The sequence below is a fragment of the Monodelphis domestica genome, chromosome 2, assembly GCF_027887165.1.
Source record: "Monodelphis domestica isolate mMonDom1 chromosome 2, mMonDom1.pri, whole genome shotgun sequence".
Classification (NCBI taxonomy): Eukaryota; Metazoa; Chordata; class Mammalia; order Didelphimorphia; family Didelphidae; genus Monodelphis; species Monodelphis domestica.
The window spans coordinates 244,820,883-244,839,178 of NC_077228.1; the positions used below are offsets into that span (position 1 = coordinate 244,820,883).

An 18,296-nucleotide genomic window follows, 5' to 3' on the forward strand; every position below is an offset into this window, starting at 1 on the left:
AGTTCAGATGAAAGTGAGACTTTGTGCCTCTTGATGACAGTATAATTCTGAAGAGACATTTGCATCTTGTCACCATCCACAATTTGTACTCTGAACTGAACATTTTTTTTATTATTGTGGAAAGTAATTCTGTTGAGTATACATCTCCCTATTTAATGCCTCAATTTCCCATTTAACTTTTTCCCTTCTGGCATAAATGTATTGATTTTATTTGTGCAAAAACTTTTGAATTTTATATATTCAGAATTGTCTGTGAGATCCCCTGTGAATTTTTTTATCTCTTGTCTCATCATAGAGTCTTCTTGTAATCATAATTCTTAAAAGTTATTTTCTTCCTTTAATTTGATAAGATTGGCTTACATATATGTACATACATGCATACATACATATATAGGTAGGTATTAAATTTTAATGGTTTGACTAAAATATATGAAAATTATAAATCATAGTCATGGTGCCAATTCACAGTATTATTGTTCAAAGTTGAAAAGACTTTAATCGTTTTTATTTACAAAAGAAGTGGAAAGAGTGAAAGCAGAGAAATACAAAAGGGTAGAGAAGACATTAGACTATCTAATTAAATATTGCTAGTGTGCTAGACTCAGCCAGGACTTGTTGACCTTCAACCAGAATTAAACTCTCTCCAGAAGTCAGGAAGGAAAAGCCAGATATCCACTCACCCAAGTTCCCTCCAAGAGGCAGGTCAAGATGATGACTTGAGCTGAAGGTGACTCCCAAGGCCAACTTTCTTCCCTGAGCTGAAGGTGACTCCCAAGGCTAACTTTCTTCCTTGAGCTATCTTCTTTAGGCTGACTTCCTTTTTGAAGTCCAACGCCTTCTTGAAGCTGACTTCCTTCTTGGAGTAGACATCTCTAGCCCCAGAAATTCAGGGCCTTTTATAGTGGCTTCTTGTCCCTTCCCCTTTTACAAGGGCCAATCACAGTTCCAAATTTCCCAGCACTGCTCATGGGGCAGTGTTTGTGGGAACCACTTCTCACCTTCTGGAGAGGTGAATACTCATCAAAACAGTTCACATATTTCTGACTGACTGATGTGTGAATTCTCATTTCCTGGCTGACTGAGTTGAAAGGGTGGAGAGCTCCTCCACCTAGTGTTCAAGCTTTTGTTGATTCAATTCAAAAGTAGACAAAGGAGAGTTAAACTTTTCTTCACAATCTAGTGAGGTACTAAGTAGGAGTACTTAAGTTATTGTTAACCAAGTGTTAACTCAAAATAAACAAAGGGCATAAAGCATTCCCTTTCACAAGTATAAACTCAGAATAGACAAAGGGAACTAAGAATTCCCTTTTATATTTCTACATCCCTTAGAAGCTTATTGTAGAATTATAGTGTCTAAATATAGTATCTATTTTTCAGTGTTCCTAGCAATTTTTTCAAAACACTGAGTTCTTATTCTTGTAATTGGAATCTTTGAATTTATCAGCATTATGTTACTATATTAACATGCATCTGTAAGTTTTATACTCATTCTGTTCCATTGATTGATTTTTCTGCTTTGAATATCAAATAGTTTTCATGATTGCTGCTTTATAGAAAAGTTTAAGATCTCATCCCACTCATTCCTTTCCTTCTTACTTTTTTCATTATTTTCTTTGAGAATCTTGACATTTTGTTTCCCTAGTTAATTTTATTATTGCTTCTCTTGCTCCTTAAAGTAATTATCTAGATGTTTAATTGGCACAATACTCAATAGGTAAATTAATTTAATTGTTTTATCCTTTTTATTACATTGGCATGGCCAAATGATGAGCAATTGAAATCTCTTTACTCTTCTTCCCCCACATATTTATCATTATCATAGCAAGACGATATCCAAGTGTCTATCTCATGGATGATGATTCTTGATGCTTTTGCCACATAATAAGAACAACTTCTTTAAGTGCAATGTTAAAATGTTATATAAGTATCAGTTTTTAATGTTTTTATTTCAGAAGGACAAGGATGAGGTGTGCTAATAATTGCTTAATAACTATCTCTCCGGGGCGGGGGGGGGGGGTATGTCTGACACACTTTTATATTTAATCTGCATTCTTAACATATTTTTAGAACTGACTCCAAACCACCTTTGGACAAATATCTCCTCTGGTTTGGAGTTGAAAACATTAAGACTTTGTCTTTTTCAGGCCTAGAGAATCTTAGCATTGTACTCTGAGAGATTGGATTGGTGAGCTCAACTGGGTAATTGTGTTCTCTGCTCACACCTTCACCACCCACCTGCCCTCTTCCCCTTCCCCTCAACAAGGGGATGAGAAAAATGAAAAGTGGTTTTGGAAGATGTATTTGGAAAAATTGGCTTTAAGATGTGTAAAGGCCAGCTTTACAAATTACTCCTTGGTTGACAAACTGTGATGAGAAAAATGATTCTGGGATTACAGGAGGATTGAATTGACATCCTTTCATGATGGGTTGATTTTTGGATCTCTATTTAGAGGGAAGGTTAGTCAAGATTCCAGTATTCTGGAAATTGAAATCCTTCACTAAGGTAACCTGTCCTTGTGGCCAAAAATAGTAGAAGAAATGCACAATGATAACTGCAACTTATCCTAAAGGAAATTCTTGCTCTGTATTTTTGCCCTGCCCAAGCAGTAGCAAGAATGTTTTAATGGTTCCTTTGTCTCTCCTTTTTGCAGAAAAGCCACGGATAAACAACATCCTGACTTCAGCTACAGAGCCCTATGACCTTTCTTTCTCTCGATCCTTCCAGAACTTGGCTCAACTCCCCCCATCCTATGAATCTGCAATTAAAACCAACCCCAGCAAATACTCATCTTTGAAGAGGCTAAGTATGTCATGTTTTCTTTTGTTGTGCTTCACTTTAAGATTACAGCTAGATTTCCTTCCCTTAACAAGGACATGGGTACTTGTCCCAATTTCTTCTCCCACAAAACTAGGCAAAGAATAAGGATGGGAGGGGAAAGGTAGCATAAATTGTTGAACTCAGAAACAAGGCCACTAACCCATACATAAGGATATCTGCAGGATACATGTTGACAGTTTTTAAATGTAGTTATCCAAATGTAACTTATTTATTTTTAACATGGATTTATGAACTTTTGAAAAATTGATAACTTCTTATTTTATTTCATTTATTTAAGTAATGTTGAATTTGGGTCTTAGGTCTAATTCTTTCTCTTACTATCTCTATTACTCCAAAAGTTATTTAATTTTTGTAGACTTTAGATTCTTCATCTGTCAAATAACAGATTAAACTATATAGTCCCTATTGAAATTCCTGTTATGCACATATCAACACAATATACAAAAATCTTCTGCTGTGTACATATACAAAATCTACATGCTCATGTATCATATGCTTATAAATATCTGATACATGCAACAACACACACAATACACACATACCCTATACACATTCTATACCAATAGTAAAATAGGGATTTTATTCGTCTATTAGTAGTTTCCCTTTGTCCAAGGTTTCGCTTTCCAAGATTTTAGTTACTCGTCATTACATGTGCAGGCCCAGAAAGTGAGAAAAAGGTCTCTTCTCTTTGTGCCAGAAGTTCACCTTTTATGGCAGTCTCTCCCTGTTGATTCTTGGCATACAGTACTTCTTAATAAATGATTACTTAATAAATGATTTTTAAAAACTTAAATTGCATGGACATGAATAATGTGTGTATTTGGAGGGTGGCATATAGTTTGAGAAAATGTCGGATTGATGTTGGGTTTTATTTCAATATTATGAGATTGATTCTGTAGTTTAGCTTCCTGCCAAGTTTTGTGTACTTATTGTGAAGTAGGAGGAGGAGGAAGATCCCACAACCAGGATACGGTATCAGATTCGGAATCAAGAGATCTCAGGCTTAGCCCAAATTTTGGTACTAGGTAACTAAGTAAAAGGAAGCTAATCACTTTTCTGGGCCTCAAAGCTCTTTTTTATTTTCAGTGAAAAGTAAACTAAAGTCCCTTCCAGCTCTGACAGTTAAGAACTTTATTTTAGGGATTAGGGTAGAAGTGATATTGTAGTATTGTTCTATAAAGTACTCTCTATTTAGCACTTTATCCCTGAAGGATTTGAAAGTCCAAGGCTCTCCCTCCTTACCCCTTTTGTTCCTCTTGTCCCTTCCTTACAGCTGACAAGGAAGCTGATGAGTATTACATGAGGAGGCGCCATCTCCCTGATCTGGCTGCCCGGGGCACACTCCCTCTTAATGTCATCCAGATGTCACAGCAGAAACCCCCAACACGAGAGAGGCCTCGCCGGCCAATACGAGCCATGTCCCAAGACAGAGTCTTATCTCCTGAAAGGGTGATGCCAGAGGACTTCAGCATGTCCTATGACAGGATCCTGTCGAATGAGCAGTTGTTATCAGCTGAACGTCTTCATTCCCAGGACCCACTGCTGTCTCCAGAGAGGACAGCCTTCCCAGAGCAGTCTCTGTCCCGTGCCATGTCAAACATGGATGTCTTTGTGTCTACACCTGTGCTGGACCGCTACCACATGACCAAGATGCACTCCCATCCTAGTGCCTCTAATAACTCCTACAATACCCTAGGCCAGAGTCAGACAGCAGCTAAGCGCCAAGCCTTTGCATCTCGAAGACACAACACAGTGGAACAGCTTCATTACATTCCTGGACAACACACCCACTACCATACAGCCAGCAAGACTGAAGTAACTGTGTGACTGGGGTCAGAGCCAGGGATAGGCTGGGTTGAGGTAGCTAGGAGAGAAGCCTAACTGTCTTCTGTAAAAGGGCCTTGGGCCCTAGGCAGGATAGAGAATCATCTAGCCTTTGTAATTCAACCCTCTAGAAAACATTCAAGGGAGAGATGGGGGCCAGACGGGCTGCTTCTGCAACAGAAAGCCATACCCCCTCTTGGAAATACAGCCCAAACCTTCTGGCACTGAGTCACTCTGTCTTATAAATCTAATAGTATTTCTCTCCCATTTTCAAGTAGATTCAAGAATTTGTGAGGAAAGGAGATAGTCCTAAGCCTCCCCAGCAACACCTCCTTGTTCCCACATATTCTCTCAATAGGGGCTCAGCTATTTGAGACCCTGTCCCCACTAATATCCCTTCCCACTTAGGATGGGTTGACCTGGATCTGTCCTCAGTTGGCTGGTCAGGTTGGCAATTCATTTAACTAGAACTACATCATCGAAATCTTCTAGTGCCTAAAAACTGCCTGCTCACTTGCTCTGAGAGCAGTGGAGAGGCTGTGTCCATAAGCACAAAGATAACTTTCCTGCCCTTCATCAGAGTGCTCCCAGTTCTTACTCTCGCATAAGCCTGAGAGCAGGCAGATTTCCATTATTTCTTCTGCTCCTTAACAAAAACTCTGAGTTAGGGAAGCTTACTTAAACACACCTCCTTGATTCCAGCATACTCTTCACTCCTTGGTTTTCCCTTTCCTTCAGGCCTGTTCTCTGTGACATCTAGCCTTCTTCACCTGGACAGGATGCTCCTGCCCTGAGTCCTGATCATCCTCTAACTCAAGAGTTCAAGAGCCTTCCTGAAGTGAAAATGAAGTGAATTCCCATAAAGAAGGAGACCTTGGCCTGTAGTATAAAAAGAATTCATGCCAATGAACCAGATAGTCTCTTCATCTTCTCCAGGAGCCCTAAGATCAGAGCCCTCAACCCAAGCAACAGCTCTCCATACAGGCCTATTTACTATCCCCAGAACCCAGTCTGACCTCCTATCAATGCCTGTCAGGCTCTGGGGGGACCCACTGTGATGGCCATGATCTGGAGTTATACCCATCATTCAAGGCTCTCTTTTCTTAATCCCATACATGTCAAACTGGACTGTTTCAGATACAGTCTGTGTTTTAGCCCTCTAAGAGGGCAACTCAGGCACCAAACAGAAAATTATCTTTAGATGACAACAACACTGCCCCTATCCATAATACAACTTTCTCTTAGATCTTACCCTTGCAAGCCCCACTCTTCTCTTTTGGCCAGAGACAGTGCCCCAGTATCCTCCACCTTTTTTGTCCTTTTTAGGACTTATTTTCTTTGTCTGCCTTCCTTTCTCTGTTCTGTTAGCTCCAAACTTGGTCACAATTCACATACTGGCAGCTTCTAGAACTTATCTCTGATCTGGATTAAAACAGGACAAAATTTTATATGTATATGCATATATACATATATCCAAATATATGCATATATATGCATAAATATATACATATATACATAAATATATCCAACAATGAAGTTTTACTTTATTTAATGTTTTATTGCAGGGCCCTTTCCCAACCTGGTTATTCCAGGCTACTTTGCAACCCTTTCCAATTTTTTTAGGTCAGAGAGATAAAAGGGAGCTATTTGTGTGTGTGTGTTGGGGGGATCAACAATCCAATTTGTTATACAGCCACTTTAATTGATCACAGGGCACAGACTTCTACTCAAGTCAAGTCCTTAGATTTTTGCCCTGAGTTGCTGCTGGATCATCTGTTGCTGTACTCTGACCCCTCCAGAGAAATTAAATGGAGCTCACATGTGTGCCACTGTGTAGTCTCATTCTCTGGAGAGCACAAGCAATTAACTAGCCTGAGATTGACTAAGATGAGGGTGTGCCAGGTTATTTTCATTTTAGTAGGGAAGGGCATCTCCCTCATATTTAGGGCTATGGTGACACTGCAGTTCTATTAGCTTCCTTTGCGAAAAGAGCATTCTGAATGAAAACTCTCAAATAGTGGTCCTAATTGTTTCCACTGCTCCAGCCACTCTAGCATTTTCATCAGCCTGTTGGAGTAGAGCATAGGAACATAATGGAATGGCAGTAACCATAAAAAAAAAAATTGGGTTCCAAATGAAATGACCTTTAAGTAGCATATCTTTACCTCATCCTAGAGGTAAAATATCTCCCACTTTTTTTGTTTTTTTTTTGCCTTCAGAGGCAAAAGAATTCCTCCATGAGTGTCTTATAAATTTTCCATCCAACTTGTTCAGAGATGACATGGCTTATTTAAAGAATTCCAAAGTTCTAATTTTTGTCTGAATCTTGGGCAAACTACCACCAGAAGCAGTATGGTATGTATAGTGGGGGGGGGGAAAATGTTGGTTCTAGCTCCAAATATTGTATCTTTCACCTGTGTGACCTCAGAAAAGTCATTTGGATCACAGACCACAAACTTTAAGGTCATTGAATTCAACTCGCTCATTTTTACAGATAAGGAAACTAAACAGTAAAACATTAAGTGGCTTGCCCAAGGTCACATAAACAGTAAGTGGCAGATCTGGGGTTTGAATACCTGTCCTCTAATGACTCCATTTCTACAATACCATAGAGCCACACTGCCTACTCTGGCCTTCAGTTTCCTCCTCTGTCAAATGAGGAGGTTTTACTACGTGACTTATGAGGTCCTTTCTAGCTCTAAATCTATTATCCTATGACCTCCTCCCTCACACCTTCCTCATTCACTGCTCAGGCTAGTCTCATTCCATTGTGAACAGTGACTCCTCAAATAATTGGCAAGGGACACTTGTCTCTTAGCTTCCCTACCTGAGGACGTAGCTTCAAAGAGCTAAGAAATGAACAGATTTTCTTTCTGCCCTTTTCCCCACAAAGCATGTAAACCTTCTGAGGGCTGGTCCCCATAGGTTTATCTGAGCTTGTTCTCTAAGTCACAAGTGGGAGAATTGGGCTCAATGAAACCAAATACAACTATTACAGAATCATATACTATTTGGTTGGCCACACTAGAAGAGATGGCACCACTGTCATAAGCTAGTTGCAATCCTATAGCACAATACCAGGAAATTAAGCCAACTTTACTCACTTATTGGGGAAAAGAGAAAGAAAGGACTTTCTCCCTGCCAAGTGTTCTCTATTTTCTCTATATGCACTTCTACAACCATATGTAACCAACAACTAATACACCAATCTGCTTTTCTTATTCCTTTAAATGAGTCAGTCAGTAGTATACTCTCTTAGTAAATTTCCACAATCCTTGAGAGGGCATTCCTTCAGGGATGTTTGAAGAGATATTTTCCAGCTGGTTTTGGTCTCTGTTCCTCTCTAGGTTGTTCTGAAATCCAATTGATGTAATTTAATTTGACAAATATTTATTAAGGACTTTCTATGTGGAAGGCAGTGTGTTAGGTATTGACATGGACTTTTGAAAATACTTCCTGTTATTCTTCTTTTATTGCTTCTTTTTGTCCTCCTTTACCTAGAATGAAGAAGTGATTTTTGTTAAAAGTGAATTCTCTTGAGTTTTGCTCTGGTTCCCAGTCCTTACAGGTTCCAAAGGCTTTATCAAGAAGTCATTAACCAAATAACATTTCCATTGATGGACCTCTGTGTTCATAAGCTTTTAGATAATAGAACAAACTTCCAAAGTACCAGTTTTCAGTCTCCTCTTATTATTATCCAAATACTGTTTTCTTCTACTTTCATCCTAATTTCACTCCTCCATTTTCCCTTTCTTAGCCATATTCTCTTCTTTCCTCCATCCATTCCAAAAACTTATCTTTCAATCTTCTCTCCTCTTCAGCTATTATTTTCCCTCTGGCATTGTCCCCTTCTCCTTAACCCTGCTCTTGCCTCTAGTTCTATAAACCAGACATTTAGATAAAGATAATGGAATTGGAATTTAGAAAGGAATCTCACTTGCTTTTTCTTAGCTTGTTAATTTTCATTCATTTTGTATTCCTCTAACAACACACCTAATAGGTATTTCTTAACATACAGAACCCAGAACTTTTCTGGCTATATTTCAGAGAAGGAGAGGGGTCGCTAGAACCCAGCAGTCACTGATGTCAGTACAGCCCTGCACCAATCCTGCTTTTAATGGAGACTGTCCCTGAGGCTCCAAGTTCTTTCTTGTCATACCCAGCTCTGACCATATCTCTTAGCTCCTCAGGGATCTCTCAATCACATATGTTGTCTCCATATTTTGCCCTTAATAATAATAACACCTCACATTTAAGTAGTACTTAATATTTTACAAAAGCAATTTACATGAATTATCTCATATGATCACTTCTATTTGCAAGTGATATTTACCCTTTATCTCGAAACACTGAAAACTTAATTGATATATCAAAAATGGAAGGAAAAGAGATAATTCTTCATTTTATTTCTCACATCAACTCTACAATTATTCATGTCAAGCACAAGTGAAACTTGAACACAAGAAATTATCTAAGAATCTGCCTTTGACATAAACATGACTATATTAATAAACCATTTATCTTCTACCAAGCCTGAAAATGTCCTGAAAGTATTTCAAGAAAGCTCATGTTTTAATGAGATATTTTTCAATGTTCAAATGCTACTTTTATAAGCAAAGTATTGTCTTCCTGGAAAATTAGTAGCTAAGAGAAGTCTTTCTGGGCTTTCATTGGATTTTCATCTTACATCCTGACCCTGCTTTGCCTTTTCAACTCTTCTGACTCCCATCTGGTGTTCTGAGCTATATATGTCTCATTATGTCTTACCCACAGTGAAATTCTCAGCCACTAAAGGCATAGGGTTGGCTCAATATTCTTGGCCCACTAAGTCAAGGTCTTGAAGCTGCATGTTTAACTATCATTCAATAAGCTTGATTCCATAGGCTAATTTTCATAGAAACTCACTAATATCAGAAATACTCAAACTATTCAGGGCTTCCATCCTGAGGAATTTGTGAGTTTCCTTTTGCTTCCCTTTTGCAATGTGGCCCAGGCTTTTGGAAGATCTTATCTGAGGGACAGTTGGACATATAAGGGAATATTGAGAAAAAGTCACAGAGCTTGTGCACTGAAGCATTTCAAATTTCCTTGATAAGCAGCTTCCTGAGAAGAACAAGTTTTTGTGCCATAAAAGTTGTTGGTTGTTTTTTTTGTTTATTTGTTTGTTTGTTTGTTTTTTAAACAGCAATGAAATTTGTCTCCTTGAAAACAGCTCTGGATACCAAGGTTCTGATACGAAATTGTCGCCACCCTTTTATCTTTCTATTCCCTCCTGGTGACACTCCAGTGAAGGATTATAAGATGACAAAAAGACAGAAACAGAGACAAGATAACCTATACCATTACGTAAATCTTCACATGTACCATCATTCCTCTACTAGTGATAGAAATGGCATTATGAGTCTCCTTAATGTCAACATTTATAAGGAGAAAATGTCACTTCTCAATTGTTCCATTCTCTTACCCTCTTCTAACCCCATTGTTAATGGTGGATATGCCCTTAGTTCTATAACTAACCTAGACATTTTGTAGTAAGAAATTCTTTAAGAAAAGCAGTCCTTACTTTAACATTTTAATTTGGGTACACTTTCCTAAGAAGAATTAAAGAACATTTTTATGCATTAGCTCAGTTTATGGACTTCATGTTAATTATATGGTGGTACCAATGAAAAATTATCTTTATATCTGTAACTTTGCACAGATTCTTGATTAATCATTAAGCTTCAAGATGAGCAGTACACTACTATTTCCTCTGTATAATTCTCATTGTTCTACTTACCTGTAAAAGCACATTCTGTATGTACTGTAAACAAATATAAGTTTAGTAAGATTTAGTCTTAAGGATTTTTCCACTTTTGTCAATAACAAATATTTATGAATTTAAAAATAAAGCAGTTTCAACAAAAGCATTGTCTCTTTAGCTTTTCAAGTAGTAAATGCCACTTTTTTTGAGAATGTTCTTTATACTTTACTCCTCTCCTAAGGGAAAGGAACTAGACCTATGATTTCATTAATGTAGGAAACTCCTAAAGAAAGAAACTACTTCTTTCATTAATACAGATTGGTACCTTCTCTGCAACTTACTGTCTTGAGAGTTGTCTGGAGCACCCAATTGAATCTATTTGCCTAATGTGAAATAGACAGTATATTTTAGAGGCAGGACTTGCATCCAAATTACCTGTCTTCAAGGTTCACTTTCTAGCTACTATATTATATACTGTCTCTACCAAGAATATGACTCACATATTTTGTATGATTCATTGCATTATGCAGACCTCTTCTAAAATGGAGAAAAGCTTGAATTCCAGTATATCTTTTGGTATTGTTCAGTCATGTCTAACTCTTGATGACACTATATAGAATTTTCATAGCAAAGATGCTGGAGTGATTTACTATGTCCTTCTCTATTGAATTAAAGCAAACTGAGGTTAAGTGACTTTCCCAGGGTCACATAGCTAGTATAGGTTGAGGATGGATTTGAACTCAGATCATCCTGACACCAGACCTGAGTCATCTAAGCTGCTTCTACTGTATATTTCTAAATTTCTTTAAATATTAGACCTGGGTCCAAGAGATTATCTTTACCATACATGTATTATGGGTTCAAATCTTGTATTTACTACCTCCCAATTATATAACTCTAGGCAAGTCACAGCCTCTTAGATCTTAATTTTCCTCATTTGTAAAATGAGGTAGTCAGAATAAATAATAAAAATAATGTTAACTAAAAGCTACATAGAACTCTAAAGTTTGCAAGAGTAAACTTTTGTTTTTACAAATTTTACAAATTTGTTTTACAAATATTCTCTTGTTTTATTCTTACAGAAATCCTGTGCAAGGATTTGTATAAAAGAATCAATGCAGTGAACTTTCCAACCAAATATATACCATAGACTAGTATGAACAACAGTAAGTCTTTATCATACTCATTTTGCTCACCTCTGTATTTGGTTCAAAGATGGCTTAATCCTTGTATTTCCTGAGTCCCAGGAGCTAGAATATTGATATTTTAAAATGATAATCACTGTAATTATTTGACTCTTACCTTTTTTTGGATATTTATCATTCTCCCTTTCCAGCAATATTAGTTGATTTAAACTTACAACATATATAACATTAAATTGAAATACAAACTATCTCCTCTTACTGTAACAAGATTATAATTGCTAACTTTCTCTCCCTTTCATAACTATTTCACACTCTGATCTTTCATGCATATACATATCCAAGGCTCATGAGGGAATGGGGGTAGGGAAAGAATTTTTATTCTATCTCTGGTCACAGATGGAATTCATTACAGCTTAAACTCCATGACAGACTCTGAGTGGAGTCAATTTTCCTATGCAGCCCCAATCAACAACAGGCACTTCAGTGTCCCTGCTCCTAGTGTTTTAGTCAGTCAGTTAACAACTATTTTTTAAGCATTTATTATATCCATTCTGCTAAGTGCTAAAGATAAAAAAGCTTTAAATATAGTCTCACCCTCAAAAAAGCTCACAGTCTAATGGGAAGAAAAACATGAAAACAAAGTTGTACAAATAAAATATAAATGCAAAAAATTAGAGAAAAATCAACAGAGGGAAGGCACTAGAATTAAAGAATTTCTTATAGACGATATGATTTTAAATAGTGCTTGAAAGAGACCCAGTAAATAGGAGACAAAGAATTCTAGAATTAGGGACAGCCAGTGAAAAGTTGAGATTCAGGAGATGGAGTGTCATGTGTAAAGAAAACCAAGGAGGCCAGAATCACTATAACACAGAATATGTGTGTAGGCTGACTAAGGTGCAAGAAAATTGGAAATGTAGGAGAGAGGAAGTTGTGAAGGGTTTTGAATGCAAAAGAGAGGATTTTATATTTGGTCAGGGGATTTGTTAAATGGGGACCTAACATGGTTAGATCTATGCTTTCAGAAAATTATCCTTATAGTTGAATAAGGGATACACTGGAGTGGAGAGAGACTTGAGACAGGGACACTCTCCAATAGACAAGTGCAAGGATGAGAAGATCAAGCAAGAGCCAATGAAAGGAAGAGAGCAGATAAAAGAGGTTACAAAAATAAAGTTTATAGGGTTTGTCAATAGATTTGTTATAAGGTCAGATGAAAATGAACAAGGAGTCAAGGATGATAGTTTAGGAGGCTGGGTGATGATAATACCATCAGAAGTAATAAAGAAGTTAGGGAAAGTTTTGGGGAAAATAATGAGTTTAATTTCAGAAATAGTGAATTTGAGATGTCTATGGGACATGCAGCTTGAGATGTCTAACAGGCAGTTGGAGTCGCAAGTCTAGAGATTAGAAAGGAAATTAGGGTTGGACAATATTTGAATACAAGAGAGTTAATGAAATTACCAATGGAGACAAATCCCTGAAAGCATGCTCTTCTTTAACAGGTATAGATTATTCAGAATGAAAATCCAGCAAAGGAGACTTAGAAGATGTCAGACAAGTTGAAAGATAGCCAGGAAAGTACAGCATCAAAAAGCACAGGGAGCATGGAGTAGGGTGAAGACAAAATTTTCCTTCAAATTTGATCAACCCTGGTTTCCCTGATATAGCTTCCTAGTAATCTTTGGACATAAAATTCCCAGCCAGGTCGAATCTAGGTCCCTCACATTTGTTGCTTTTCTGAAACCTATACAAGTTGCCTTAATCTGTCCTGGTAACCAAAATGTTTTCCATATGGAATGAGGAGAGGACCTGCACCTAAGAACAGGGTAATGAGTGGCCCTAGCCCCTAGACCAGTGATGATGAAACTTTTAGAGACCATGTGCCCAAACTTCAGCCCCCTTGCAACATGTGAGCCCAACTGCCTTACCCCAGACAGGGGAGGGAGGAAGTACTCCCATTGGTCTATTGGGCAGAAGAGTGGGTGATGTGAGAATTATCCTCCATCTCACTCTGGCCCATGTGCCATAGTTTCAACATCATGGCCTTGGACTATGTTCTGAACAAGAAACAATCTCAAAAGCAAGCTGTAGCTATGTGACATTGACCCTGGGGATAAAATGGAACATGGGGCTCAGTTCCAACCTCAACCTCAATTTGAAGCCTACCATGGCAGGAATCCAGAACAAAAACAGTTTGAAATTTTGTCACTCTGAGACAGCAGAGCTTTCCATATTTCTGATTGTGACTAAGTCAAGCATTTTTCTATTGGAACCCCAACCCATGACAAGTCCACAAATCCACACAGATCAGAAACTTGAATAGTTCAAACCAGAACTCTACAAAACAGAAGAACAGTGATCAGGCAATGCTCTAGATCACACTATTTTGTGAGTACTGAAAACTTTCAGATCCCTAGTTTGAGCTTTCCCTGGGATTCTAGAATAACACAATACTCAGTATCCCAAGAAAGCAATAGAAGGACAAAAGAAGTCAATGGTATTATAATGTCCAAAGTCAGGAAGCAGGCTAGAAAAATGAGCAAACAAAAAAGGGATTATAGCGATACACTAAATACATGAACACAGAAGAAGAAAATAATTCCTAGTCATCTATAAGCAAAGTCTTTAAAAATGCAGCTTTGGCAAAAATTCAACTAGAATTCTAAAAAAGGATGATCCAAGATTTTTTAAAAGAGTACAAAAATGTTTGTTTGGGTTTTGTAAATTATTTAATTAACAAAAGTTCTAGAAGGAAAAAAATGACAAAGAAATGAGAGCTAGGGCAGCCAGGTGGTTCAGTGGATAGAGAACCGAGCCTAGAGACAGGAGGGCCTAGGCTCAAATTTAGCCCCAGACACGTTCTAGTTGTGTGGCAAGTCACTTATTAATCCATTATTGATTCTAAGATAGAGGATAAGGTAAGGATTTAAAAAAAAAGACATGAAAGTTATATAAGAAAAAAATTGGAAATAATATTATCAGCTTGGTACAAAATAGAATCAACCAAATGGAAGTTAATGATCCAGTGAGACAACAAAAAATAGTAAAATACAGTTGAGAGTTGATTTTTTAAAAAGGAAGAAAAAGTATTTCATAGAAAGAAAATTAAATAGAAAACAAATGGAAAAATCATTTAAGAATCACTAAATTACCAAAAACCCATGACCAAGAGAGAAAATTAAAAGGCACCTGAACATCTTATTTCAAGAAATCATACATGAAAACTTTTTTAGATCTAGGAACACTATAGTCAAAATTCAGAGCTTCTAAATCAAAGAAAAAAGAAAAAAGACTCTTTAAGTATACAGAAAAAAAAATCCAAGGACCAAGAAGCCACTGTCAGTATTACAATTTAGCAGACACCATTGTATAGGACTGAATAGTTAGGAATATGATATTACACAAGGCAAACATGAAACTTGGCAGTCCTTCTTGACTCTAGGTGGGGTGTTCTATCTACTGAGAAATGAAGCTGCCTCTAATACTGTATTACATTCATATTCCATAATTTAGACAACCATTCTCCAATTAATGTGTATATCTATTTCTAGTTTATTACTACAACCAAAAAAGCTACATATGAATCTTTCTCTTCTTTCTTTGGTCTCTTTGGAATGTAAATCTAATAGCGGGGTCACTAGATCACAGGTCAGTGATGGTGAACTTTTTAGAGATCAAGTTCAATGCCCTGCTGAGCCACCTAGCTGTCTCTTTCAGTCAATTACCATCTTTTAATAACTTGACAATATCACTTACCCTTATTCCAAAAGACTTCGTGGCCATTTTATACTGTCTCTTATACCAACCTCATACTTAATACTATTATTTTATTTTTAGCAATTTTTCCTTCCCACCAATTCACTTCATCAATTTGTTTATACTCTAATTGTTTCACTTAATCTTTTCTTTTTTAACCTTGTCTTATCATCTTGGGTTTTCGTCTTCAAGACCTTGTGTGTAAGTCATTCTTGATCTTCCTTAATACTTTTATGCACTCACCAAATATTCCTGATCCTTCTTCTCTTTCAATTCAGAAATAGAATCTATAAATGTGTCTAGGACTGGAGATGGTTCTCCTTCCATTTTTTCTGTTTCTCTTGAATTTCTCTTCCTTAGATTCTATCTGTGACCAACTTTACTGATCCAAAACACTACAAACCATCTATGCAATTTCCATCTTTTTTTTATTTGGCTCAAGTCCTTTTCTCGTCTTTCTCTTTTTCTCTACTCCAATCAATCAATGGCTTGCAATCTGGGATGAATAACAACCAGCTCTCAAATTAAAAAAAAAAAGCTTGCTTTAGACACTTTTAAGTTTAAGCTGCATTATTGACATTTTCTCCATCATTTTCTTAAGACTAGACAATTACTATCAGACCAAAGAAGTGCTAATAAAACTGAATAGAGACATTTAGCATCAGGATGCTGAATTTTCACCCCCTCCTACACCTTAGGAGTCTTTCAAAACTTCTGTCCTATACGGATAATGGAAAATGGAAGAGACTGAAGAAAACAGACTTTGGAGGGAAAGAATATAATGGATCCTCAGTATCTGGGCAGGTCCTTTCAGCAAACTCTAGGCATGTTACTGAAGGAGGGCCAAATGTAACCCCTTAGAATTATGTAAACACCACACAATGTTGGATACCTAAGGGAGTGAATGATATTTCTTCTCTAGTGATGGAAATGAAGGAAGGTAGAATACTTTGTTATACTAGTTTTCCCTTACAAAAATATTATTTTCTGCATAACACTAGTCCCAAAACACATATGTATTGCATGCCATCCCTATGGTGATCATTGTATTGCCCCTACAATGAGAGAGGCATGGGATTTACTATCTGGAGACATTTTCTGAGTCACCAAAGGCACTTTAGGTTGTAGCTTCAAAAGGAAAGATGAACAAGACTTCTCCCAGTTCAGAAAAGGTCTTGAAAGATATGAATGGATCTCAAAGTCTCTATCATGTCACTATCCCAGGTTGCTATATTAGAAACTAAAGAATTTCTCCTTGTGTGAGATCTGGGATTCTCTCTTAGTTGAGTTGAGTTACCTTGCTCCCAGTGGAAGAGTGCCTTTACTCTGTATTGCTTGACATATATTCTTCTATGTATAACTTCTCTGATTGCTGTATTATTGATTTAGATAAATAGATTTCTTAGAAACCTGCTATATTTGTGCAGGTCAAGTCTTGGATATGGAGCTTGGGGCCCTCCTTACCCTCAAAAATGATACAGTGATTAGAAGTTAGCTTAAATCTTAAACTAACAATATTTAAGTAATCAGGTATAATCCTAGTCGGATATTCCCTTTCCATGCAGAGAGCAGAGGATCCAGACTCTGGTTCTAACTTCCTGTTTCCCCTCCTGGCAGAAATTACAATTTCTCTTGGAAAAAAAGTAAAGAAGCAGCTAGCAATTTCTATTCTCATTCCCTTCATGTCACCCAATGACACAATTATGCTACATGTGGGACCTATTCCATATCTCTGTCTAGTTTAAGACTTAAGGTAGGTAGCTAAACAAAGTCATCATTCTGATCCCTGTATAGATGTTTCTGACCTAATCAGTGTTGTAGATTTATAGCCTGAGCACATTATAAGGTTATCAACCTCGTCAATATTTTTTTCTTCTGTTTCTGTATCTGAGACTAGTCAACATAAGTTTGTCTCCATCTGAGTAGTACAATATACCCTCACTATCCTTCCCCAGGGCTTCATGAACTATTCCTAAACTCTCCCACACTGTCACATTATGGTATGCAAAGATAAAATAGTCCTCCCTTATAAAGGTAATTGGTATTGTAAGGGTTATACTGAAGTGCCTGGTGAACTGATCCCAAGGATGAAGCAAAGACCAACAATGTAAAGCACAAGAGAGAGAGTTCATTTAAAAAAAAACTGCAGCTTGGGCTTGGCACTCTAAAATGGCTTAAGCCCCAACTATGGGGCTCAAAGGTCTTTTATACACTGGAGTGAACAGGAACTTCTGCAGTTGGGGTCATTATCTATTCCAGGTATATTTCAGGATGTGGTAACTTTAGGGTGTGGTAACTTGCCTGCAGGGACTATAGGGATGAGGGGGACAGGGAAAGGGTATACAGGTTCGGTAGCTGTTTCTTCATTCCCCACTTCTTCTTCTGTACATGAGGAATCTTGCTGTACATGAGGACCGTATCATCATAAGGGGATTTGGTAGGAGTCAGGGTTTGATAATGCTGGCAAAGGACCATTAGTTGGACAGTATTAATGCAATCCTTGACAAAAAAAAGGTGATTAAGAATGGACCAAAGGTTAAAAGGAGAAGGAGGAGGATCAGGGGGCCTAAAAACGTACATATGAGGGTTGTCAGTCAGGGAGAGTAGTGAAAGAGTTGTTTATACCATGATTCTTGTGACTCCCACTCCTTTTGGCATTTGGCAAGGCCTTCTCAGAGTTTAAATATAGATTCCTTAACTAGCCCCATATGATCAGTATAAAAGCAACACTCCTCCTTTAAGGCTGCACAGAGGCCACCTTGCTGCAGAAACAGGAGGTCTACTCCTCTCTCCTGTTTTGGAGTACTACCTCTGACAGGGAAGTTAGGGATTTTTCAAGGTGGGTGATAGAAGCCTCAGTCCTAGCGAGGTCTTCATCTACTGCTTTTCTAAGTGCCAAGAGACTCTGATGGTGTAGAGTGAGAGAGGCAATACCTGTCCCTACCCGAGCAAGGCCAAAATGGTGGTGAGGGTGATGGCAGTTATT

General features: G+C 37.6%; 1 protein-coding gene across 3 annotated transcripts in view; it reads left to right on the top strand.

The window, feature by feature from the left end:
• Positions 1-10,569, top strand: part of SHISA6 (shisa family member 6) — a 619,326-nt gene extending 608,757 nt beyond the window's left edge. For 2 of the 3 annotated variants that reach the window (XM_056817452.1, XM_007483000.3), the window contains exons 5-6: positions 2,652-2,804; positions 4,113-10,569. In XM_056817452.1, coding sequence (XP_056673430.1) covers positions 2,652-2,804; positions 4,113-4,666 — 707 coding nt within the window. In that variant the 3' untranslated portion in view covers positions 4,667-10,569. The remainder of the gene's footprint in view (positions 1-2,651; positions 2,805-4,112) is intronic. The other variant, XM_056817451.1, reaches the window with a different exon arrangement.
• Positions 10,570-18,296: the final 7,727 nt, after the last annotated feature.